The sequence below is a fragment of the Silurus meridionalis genome, chromosome 1 (assembly GCF_014805685.1).
Source record: "Silurus meridionalis isolate SWU-2019-XX chromosome 1, ASM1480568v1, whole genome shotgun sequence".
NCBI classification, from domain to species: Eukaryota; Metazoa; Chordata; class Actinopteri; order Siluriformes; family Siluridae; genus Silurus; species Silurus meridionalis.
In genome coordinates this window covers 7,546,917-7,557,954 of record NC_060884.1, presented here as the reverse complement: position 1 = coordinate 7,557,954, position 11,038 = coordinate 7,546,917, and the positions used below count along the sequence as shown (strand labels likewise).

At 35.8% G+C, this 11,038-nt stretch overlaps 1 protein-coding gene across 12 annotated transcripts in view; it reads left to right on the top strand.

Moving 5' to 3' along the window:
- Positions 1-1,738: 1,738 nt before the first annotated feature.
- lrrfip1b (leucine rich repeat (in FLII) interacting protein 1b) overlaps positions 1,739-11,038 on the top strand; it is a 51,071-nt gene continuing 41,771 nt past the window's right edge. For 8 of the 12 annotated variants that reach the window (XM_046841358.1, XM_046841060.1, XM_046840799.1 and 5 more), the window contains exon 1: positions 1,739-2,390. In XM_046841358.1, coding sequence (XP_046697314.1) covers positions 2,301-2,390 — 90 coding nt within the window. In that variant the 5' untranslated portion in view covers positions 1,739-2,300. The remainder of the gene's footprint in view (positions 2,391-11,038) is intronic. The other 4 variants (XM_046841531.1, XM_046841439.1, XM_046841615.1 and 1 more) reach the window with 3 other exon arrangements.

The window sequence follows — 11,038 nt, the reverse complement described above, 5'->3', positions numbered from 1 at the left end:
AAGAAGAAGAAGAAGAAGAAGAAGAAGAAGAAGTACAAGAAGAAGAAGTACAAGAAGAAGTACAAGAAGAGGTGGACAAGAGACAATTGTTGTAGTTATCCCATAATAACGCATGAGGGCGCCAAAGCACCATTTCATATATAGATAGATAGATAGATAGATAGATAGATAGATAGATAGATAGATAGATAGATAGATAGATAGATAGATAGATAGATAGATAGATAGATAGATAGATAGATAGATAGATTAATATTAAACGTTTAATTCTATTAATAGTTGGAAGTGGAATATTACGGAATTGGGTCACATTAGTTCAGGAATATTGGGCCAAGAATAAGACAGTTAATTGACCATCATTTATCTTCCTGCTTAGTTGATTTTTTAAAAATATATAGATATCTATATAGATATATACATAGATATAAAGAGGACAGTTTACTATCACTTTACTATGTATGAGGAAATTCTACCTGCCACAGGAGCTGCTGAAACAGTTCTATTTGGCCATTGTTAATTCTGTCAAGTATACATCTATAACTGTCTAGTTTGGTTCAGCTACCAAATAAGATATCAAGAGGCTACAGTGGACCATCAGGACTGCTGAGATGATTATTGGTGCCCCACTGCCCAACCTCCAATATCTTCACTCCTCCAGAGTGGAAAAAAAAGAGGCTAAGAACATCTATTTGGACCCCAAACACCCAGCCCACTCTCTCTTCAAACTGTTGCCTTCTTGTCACCAGAACAGCCAGGTACAAAAATGTTTTTTTCCCCCACAGACTATACTCAGCCCAAACAATTAAAATATTCATAACTACACACTGTCCATTAAAACTGACACATTTATACATAGAATTCAAATAGCACATTTGTAAACTGCACACTTGTAAATAACATCCGTACATTTATTTAAACAATATTTTTTACTTCTGTATATAGTGCATTGTTTGTTTTACTTATATTTTGTTATATCATGTCTGTACTTTCTCCTGCACTAGAAGCTCCTGTCGCCAAGTCAAATTCCTAGTGTGTGTAAACATACTTGGTAATAAAGCTATTTCTGATTCTGTTACTGTTTCAGTCATGGTGTGTGAAAAATAGAAAGCGCCATTTATGCCATGAGATTAGATATGCAACGCCAGAAGATCATGAATTAGCAGTAATCGGGAGTTTATATATATACAAAGGCAATTACTCAGTTGAATTTAGTCTGTTTGTCTTTTGCTATCACACACTAATGGTATAGAGGCCTATTTTCAGGTGCTGTAGGGAAATATTCTGGAGTCTGGAGCAAATAAGTATATATTTATGCATTAATTTAATATAATTTACTTTCTTAATTTTTTTTCACATTTTGTGACAAAAAGGTAAAAAAAAAAGCAGTATTTCTCTTTATTCCTATTTTCATCCATTCATGTTCATATTCCCATGAACATTTGAAACTATTGATTATGAATTTGGAGTGAATATTTAAATATAAAACAAAATTTGACATACAGAGCACATTGTTCTAGTATTATGTTGAACTACACAGTCATACTGAGCTGTAATTAATATTTATCTGTGTATTTAAACAAGATTTTGCTTTAGAAAGCTGATGTAGTTATACAGAGTAAAGGCAGTGGCTCTGTAGACTCCCCCTCCCCCCTCCCCCGCAGGAGTCCTATAAACCCCATTGGTTCATCCGGCAGTTGGAACTGAAACCTGATTGGCTGCTAATCCCGGAACGAACTGATTCCCATCATTATTACTGAATCAACCTCATCATCGGCTCGCTTGTCCTTCGGCGCTTTGGTGTGCCGGTTTTGGAATAAACGACACTTTTGTTTTGTTTTGTTTTTGTGTGTGTGCAGTTTTGTCCTCAATCGTGTGTATGTTTACGCCGTTGAGCGGAAACAGATTTACAGCAGGAGGCCATTTGCCGGGATCTGCTGATCTGGTTTGAGCAGTGTCAGCAGCATGGTGTGATGTTTAATGCAGTGGATTAGTTGTCATTATTGTGTGTGTTGTGGATTTGCTTTGGTTGGGGGGGTGACACAATCGAGGCGCATTAGAAGGAGCAACATGCTCCTGTAGGATTCATTAACACCTTCTGCGGCTGCTATGTGGAATCTACTGAAAGATCCATCACCATTCTCGGATCTCACTGCATGGAAATTGGGCCGGTGTGTGTGGACACTTCTTTTTGAATAGCTAAAGGAGGGGACATTTGACAGTTTTGCTGGACTGTAATCCGGTTAGTGTTTGATAGATCTAGATCTATTTACAAATCTCAGCCTAGAATTTCTAAAAAAACAATGGGAACTCAGGTGACTGGGAGGAAAAGGATCCCGAATCGGGAGAAAGTATCGGCGGAGGATGATGCTCTTAGCCAGATTGCTCGAGAGGTAAGTACCGATTATCGTGTAGAAATGGCACGTAGGTTGTTTTGATGTAATGTGGAGCAGCGTCATCCTGCGCAAAATCTCAAAACACCTACTACTAAACACATTCTCATGCCTTAGAAATCCACAGCAGCTTTTTGTTCTCTCTCAGCTTCCATCCCTCACATATAAACCCAGTTTAGTGCCCGATCCCAATCGTTTTATTTTATATTAATAGCCAGAATGGGCATTAGGAGTCAGTATGATCAGCTTTATAATGATGCATGACAAAAAAAAACAAAGGGAAAAAAAAAAACAAGACAAAATGATGGAATCAAGATTGAATCAAAGGCCGCTGTTTGTTTCTGATCCACGTGACCTTTAGGGAGATTTCCCCTATTAAATCAGATCTCCCGGAGTAAACCACATGCTTGCACATAATAAAGGGTTTGTCGTGTTCACGAGGCGTCAGACAGCAAAAGAATCGAGTCGCTCTTCGTAGAAGCTGCCAGGCTGCTGACGTCAGACGTTTCCTGCGTCACACCCGGTGTTTTTTTTTTTTTGTATAGGTCCTTTTCAATACATAAGAGTGGTACGGTTAGTGACGTCATCTCATGCTATTTCTCACAAGTCACTATTCGTTGTACTATGAAGTGATCTTCACCTACTGATTCCAATTCTTGGCTAAAAAAAAAAAAAATCAAAGCCTGATGTGCTCTGATATTGTAGTCCATTTGCTTTTTGGTTTAGCATATGCATTCTGAGATGCTTTTGTGTTCATGGTTGTAAAGAGTGGTCATTAAAGATACCTTTGGCTTCCTGTCAGATGGAACCTCTCTCATCAACAATGAATGTCAACCTATAGAAGTGCTGATGAATGTTACCATTCTTAAAACCTCAAAAGATCTCAAACAAGCCCATCTGGCGGCAACAACAACCATGATATGGACCAAGTTAATGTGATCACATTTTTGTCCATTCTGATATTAAATACATAAATCATTAAACCAAGGTCTACACGATTTTATATATGCTACATTATTGGCTGACTGAATAATTGAAAGAATGTACAATGGTAAAGTTGAGTGACAAATAATGTGACTACTCCTGCAACATCTCTCACCTTTCTATTAAGGTGCTAACATCTATTACACAAAAATAAAGCAATGCTCCGGACGAAAGCAATTTTTTTAGATTATAGGCATCTCTGATGTGTAGTATCCTACATCATCTAGTTAGCTCTTACATGGGAACATGCTGATGTTTGCACATAATTCTCCTGCCATGCTGTGACCTTTAAAGTTAATGGACTACATCTGGAAAGCATTTCCTTAGTGCTAAACCCACACAAGGATTTGTTTGCCTTAGTCAACGCTGTCCTGCTACTTGTCTGCTATATTCTGCTTTAGTTGACGTTTACCTATCTATAACAGGCTGCAATGGGGTATAAAGAAAAAGAAAAGCATCTAAGAAAATGCAAAGCATTAAAAAAGACTGAGGAATTAATAATAGCTTGAATGCTTCTGGTGTTGGGTGTCCTAATAAAACCCCTAATAGATTCATAGTCTCTGCTTCTAGTGACCATTTCCAATCTAAACATTTAAATGAAGAATGCTTTAAGGTATTAATTGAAGCTGTGCATATATCCATTTTACGTTCTGAAGGTTGCTGTGTTTTGGAACAAAAACAAAAATGCTGAAGTGTGCTACAGGTTTCAGTACAAACTTTTTGGAACTTACCATGACTAACAGAGACTGTGTTTTTGTTTCAGTGAACACTGGTAAGACTGGTTTAACTGGTAATATCTGATCTAATTTAGTTTGTTTTCACTGTGGAGATTTTCAAGTCTAAACACATCGCTCTTGGAATAAGCCTAAATGATTTTGATTTCTTACATTACCACATTGCCTCAATTACCTTCTGATGGTTGTGTTCATAGGATTTAATGGTTACCTCATTTCTGTAAAACAGAGGGATGCAGCAGCACTGGTTCTTCATTTTGTTTAACGCTCTCACACTTTGCTCAAACAGTCCAGAAGAATTTCAAAGCTGTACTAATCTAAAATCAACAGCCTAAAAAAATTATAACTAGCCAAGATTTGTACAGTTACATTCATGGCATATTGCACCCCTTATCCAGAGTGACTTACAATGATCTCATTTGTACATCTAAGCAGTTCAGGGTGTTGGTCAAGGTTCCAACAGTGGCAGCTTGGTATTGCTGAGATTTGAACTCATGGATTTACTCATGATCTGGAGTCCGACATGATGACTTCTGAGCTACCACTTCCCATTTCCACTTCCAAAGATGATTCTCATGATACTTTATGTTTGGATTTCTCTCCTCTTTAACATCATTGAAACTGTTTTAGAAAGTCAGCACAGCAATGCAAATTGTGATTTTATCAAAACAAAGAGCCTCTGACTTCTCATGGGAACATTCAAAATACAACACTAACCCCACACACATTCACACCAAAATTGCTAAAGGCATTCAAAGAATTTGAATATGAGCGCTATATATGTTTCAGGGTGGGGTTTTTATTGACTAATGACACACAGTGACACAAACATACCATAAAGCCACATTTTTGTGAGGTGAACAAATTTTGGAGAGCTTTTCTTTCCCAGTCTCAAGGTTTTTTAGTTGTAAAAAAAAAAAAAAAAAAAAATAAGAAAAGTTGTAAATAAAATTGTAGAAATACATAGTGTCCAACATAGGCTACAGAGGGAAAGTAAAACTATTTCTTCATAAACACAGAGTTGAATCTCCTACTCATGATGAACTTGTGTTAACACATCTGGTGAAATGCATGTAATTGCATGTTCACAGCCTTGTGACGGCTTCAGTGCATTCTTCAACAACATTCTTAAAGTCGTTCTTAAAAATATGCAATATGTACTAACTATGAAAAAAAAAAGAAATTTTTGCCATGAGTTATGTATTGAGACATTTGGGAAACCCTATATATATATATATATAGTGTGTGTGTTTACATGGCATGCCTTTTAATAAGCTCATTAATTTATATAGGAATCTTAGACTCTTTTATATAGAGATGTCTCTATGCATTTCTGAAAGCATTTGGTGACATACACACTCAAAATAATTTTTGACACAAGGATATTGTTGTTAGTTTCAGTATTCTTGTAATTCCAGTGCAAAATAAAAGCATCTGAAGTAATAGTAATATTGTCTTGCAACCCATAAAACAGTCTGGTAAAAAAATAAATGTGAAGTTTTGTGGCACACTCACTAAAAAGGGTCTAAGGAACAATCTGATCACTCTTTCAATGCTCTCCACTACTGGGGTCAAATGTCGGTCTAGGTTGCAAGTATGCAATGGTCATAAACCTTTTAACCATGTGTCCATAATTTAAAAGCCAGAAATCCCTGTATAACATGGATAATTACAATTTACACCATTTAGAATTTTCTATTTTCTAAAAAGAGATACTATTTGCTACTTTTCCTACAAATAAACTAATTATGCCCAAACAACACCATATGTGGCACCGAAGAAATGCACAGAAGAATTTTAAATACTTCAAATGGTTTGCTTGGAATGGGCAAATGAATCTGATAGTGAAGCTGCAAAACAGGAAGTGAGGCTTCATCTCAGCAATGACTTTGCACACTGACATACAACTTGTAGGCGACCTGAGGCTTTGCAACGAATTTCTTTCCTGCGCCACCTAATGGTCAAAAGTAAAAAATATCATACAACTTGCATCTTACTTCTATTATTGTCACTTTAGTTTCTACCAAGTTGTTCATCTAGACCCTTTTTCCTACAGTCGGAGAATCCCACCAATGTCCATAGTCAAAATGTGCATATCATGGGTGAAACTACAAATCCTTTTTGCCTGTGGTGTTATGGCTCTGCTTTGGCAACAGTCAATGAGACTGGTTAAAAATTCGACTTGAAGTTTTCATTTAAATTTTTTTTTTATTTTTTTTATTTGCCAAATTATTATTTACAAATCGAGATTAACTTCACACTTGCTATTGATTCAATTCAATTAAACTTTATTTCTATAGCACTTTGAGCACGTGACATTGTCCCAAAGCAACTTTGGATAATTAAAGGGATTATGAATATAAATGAATAATAATGTCAGTCTCTATAAGTTCTTTAATGATCTATAATAATCTCTAATGACCAAACCAGTGGTGCCATGGGAAGGGAAAAAATCACTGAAATGGTATGAGGAAAAAACCTTGAGAGGAACCAGACTCAAAAGGGAACTCACCATCATCTGGGTGACACTGAATGTCCATTCATTATAGGTCCATCATTGTTAAGGTTTCATCTGTCTACTAATGGACTCTTGAATGCAAAACCGTTCACGCCAATTGTAGTCCAACACCAGTGTAGCAAATTGTTTAAAATCCATCATCATTGTGCTTAAAATTAACCCTGCTCAGTAACTTATTGGATTTTTAGACTGTTTTGACTGTAGAAGAGGTAGGGAGTTATAAAGAATAAGGCAGGTCTGGAAAGAAAAAAGGGACATAATCACTAGTACCCAAGGAACATGTGTAGCTCGACTGAGAGGGGTGAGCTGATGGGGCATATCTATAAAATGCCATAATCTACAACATTACAAATAACTGTAAATGAATAAACAATATCATTTTGTTATCGTTTACATGTGATATGGCCTAACAGGAAGCAAACTGTTATCACCTCAAATTATAACAATCATGAGTTGAAATCATGGGTTGAAGTAGAGGAATTGAAAAAGCTTTCCTAAAATAAAGCAGGGAAAACTTTATTGGTGTGGCCACATCTGGTTCTTTATCATCTTCAGTTCTTTTATTACCCTACATAAAGCCTATTGTATTTCAGTTTAAATATAAGGATTCCCAGATGTTTATGCTAGGCATGTGTCTTGGTTAGTATCTTGCATACACATGCTAATTAAATATCTCTCTTTTACTCTGTTCTATTGTCACAGCCTATTTAATGCAGGCTGGTCAATCAGAAATGATCTGTAGTGTAAACAGAGACTTTCACTCTACTGTGTTTATACTGAACTTGGCTCTTTGGCTTATGTAGCAGATTCAGAACATGGCTGGAGGTAGCAGGAACTTCAGTAGTTTACAACCCGCTTCAGCCATGTTTACTTCATTGCAGACAGATGAGACCAGCTGCAGGATTTCTTCCAAATGTGTGTGCTCATAGAGAAGAGCAGCAATGCGTGTGGAAACAATTTGCAAGTGTCCAAATATTTTTTCCCCATAGTTACAGATTTATTGTTATTGATTTGTAGCATGAGTATCTTTAAGCACTTTGTGTAAGAACTTCATAGTTTAACATTGGAGTACAGTGCCTCATTTAGAGATACACAAAATGAACAATCTTCTTTTATCTCCAGCAAACATAGATCTGGAATGAGTGACAGATGTGTAGTTGTTATAAACTCCTATATAACAAATTAAGCTCCTGTATAATAAATTAACAGACACTCTGAAAGACTCATCCCCTTCAATACAATTTTTTTTCCACTTGAAATATGCAATGATGTGGCCCTTCTTTAATGTAAAATAAATGTTTGTTAGTGAATGTAACTTGATGTAACTAACATAAGACAAGGCATGGCAAACTTTTGACGATTCATATGATTAGTTAATGCTTTCCTAAGAGGCGAATGGCTATTGGTGTATGATCATACAATACACATTGGACTGAGAAATATACATAAAACGTTCCAACGGGCAGTACAATTTTTGTATTAACTAACGCTTACTGTCAAGAATGTTTCTATTTATGTGGCCCTGTGTTCTACACAAGAATGGAAAAGTTTGGAGACACCGAGTCTTTTATCAGTTTTGAGATGCACGCATATAAGATTAGATTAGATTAGATTTGATTCAACTTCATTGTCATTGTACAAGGTACATTTACAGAGCCAATGAAATGCTGTCAGCATCTAACCAGAAGTGCATAAGTGTCCTATTTACAATAGATAACAGTAGATAAATAAGGTATGAGGTCCATATATACAGGGATGAGGGTGATTAATGTATTTTCATTTGTTTCCCATGCAACATACTAGGTAAACACTAAAGAATTGGATAGTGAATGCCTGGAAGAAAGTTCTGTGGACAGATGAGACCAACTTTGACATTATGGGCTCTAGCCGAACAGGAAAACAGGAGAGATGTTGTTACTGGACTGCGTTACGCCCACATTTTAACATGAAGCTGGAAGTGTAATGGCTTGGGGTTGATTTGGAGTAGGAGCATTGAAGACTTATTCTGGGTAAAAGAAATACCGAATTCACATAGCTACACTTTTATACATATGTGCTGTGCAATTCTGTCTGGACTGCATCTGATTGGAACTAACTTCGTTATTCAACAGACGCTCGGTAAGCGTTATTTAGAGAACAAACACTGGGCTATAGTGTCATCTGTCATGAAATGGTCTGCCCAGTCACCGCACCTAAATCCTATTGACCTGCTCTGGGATGAATGGTTGAAGCAAAGATCAGAAACACCTTTGGCAATTTTTAAAAGAAGCATGCCAATGTATTTCAGCTAAATGTTTGGAAAAACTAATTATCCAGATTTGAAGAGTGTATAAAGCTGTTATTTATGCTAAGGGAGGATCTTTCATTGAAAATAAACATAAAATGACTGTTAAATCATAGAATGTTCGTTGCACATAAACAAAAGAAACATGCACGTGTCTGTAAAAACAATAAATGACTAGGCTTTTCCAAATTTTTGACAGACCCTGTAAAACATAAATATTGCAATTACATTTGCAAAAAAATTATTTGCATTATTTTTCTGTATCTTTTTTCTTACAGATAGGCTGTTTTAATAGATTTGCTGATGCCTGTAAGACTGATATATGTAAATGACATATTTATGGCTCCCTATTCTGATTATTTATTTTGTTAACATGCAAAATTAGACACAGCATTCCCTGGTATCTCTGCAAAATACACTACATTCTGGGGCTGCAACTAACAATTATTTTAATAATTGGATTAATCGGACGATTCTCCCCCCACTCAGATAAATCGATTATCTGGATTAAATATTTTTATTAATTAGATGTTTTGATTATTATTATAACAATAAAACCCTAATTTAAGGTCTAAACTCTTGTACTTCAAAAAAAAAAAAAATCAACATTTGTATTGTATTTAAGGATAATTAAACATAAAAAAATTATATTAAATAAATACAACATTGACAATTTCTGTTTAAAGACATTTTGTTTTATTGTAAAGATATAAGTATATAAAATACATAATTAATTTGATGTATTATAATTAAATAATATTTGCATAAATTAAATATAAAAACATTGAAAACAAGCATTTAAACGTTGTAAATCACGTTTGAAAACAGATAAGTTCTGTTGTAGTAAACAAATGCTAAAAAAGAGAAACGGAGAAACGCAGCAAGCTAACAGGCTTGATAAAAAAAAAAGAAAGAAAAAATACGCATTGGTGTACAAATGCATAAGAATTAGCTGAAAACCACGAGCGTGACTTAAATGTGATCGCTTACTGCTGCTGTTATTTGCTGCTTTTAGATTATAGTTTGCACTGGTTTAATTGAATCCATCACTATGTCGTGAGCGAGGTGATTGCGCAACCTGATGCTTGTGAGTCACGACAGAACAGATCCACTGTGACTGTCCAGAAGTTAGCAAACAGTTTACACATTAGCACTTCATTAAACTATACCATTTATACAGTTTCTGCTTAATGTGCAGATGTTTCACCTTCATTCGTTACACTACTGTGTTTTCTTTTCATGTGCTTGTGCATCACTGTGGTACTTTCATTTCACACAAGTTCAGCTTTTCAATAACTTGCAGGTTACAATCTTCTTTGTTGAGTTGAATATAAAATGGCACACTTCTGCACACTTTTTCCTGCTGCCAGTTGATCTGTACTCTCCGCCTTTTCACAAGAGTCGCTGTTATCTTGGCATCACTATAACTCGTAATTTAAGCAGCCCAATTAATCTATAATGGCATGCGTTGACAACAAATTTCATTATCGATTATTGGCGATTCTTTTGATTAGTTGTTGCAGCCCTACTACAGTCTAAACTGAATACTACAGTCTAAACTGAATACTACAGTCTAAACTGGATACTCATTTGATTCTCCTGTCCCTTCAGTGACAACACTTTCTACTTGGCAATTCCTTAATACTTGGTGCTTTAAGATACTTCTCTATACAGGAGATACACTATATGGACAAAAGCTTGTGGACAACTGAACACAAGATTGGTATATGATTTTTGAACACCCCGTTACACATTTTAGGTCCCATTTGCTGTTATAAGAACTTCCACTGTTCTGGGAAGAGTTGGATTAGATTTTGGAGTGTGCTTTGGAGATTTGTATTCATTCAGCCACAAGATTATTAAGTCTGGTACTGATATAGGGTGAGAATGTCTAGTGTGTAGTCAGCATTCTAATTCATCCCAAAGATTCCTAGGTCCCCTCAGGTAGGCCCCTCAAGATCTTTCACTCCAACCTATGAAATCATATATTCATGGAGCTGGTTTTGTGCACAGGTGCATTGTCCTATTGGAACAGGTTTGGTTCTTCCAGTTCAGGGGAAGTAAATATCTTAATGCTACTGCATCGAAAGGCATCTTATACAACTCCAACTTTTGATCACAGTTTGGG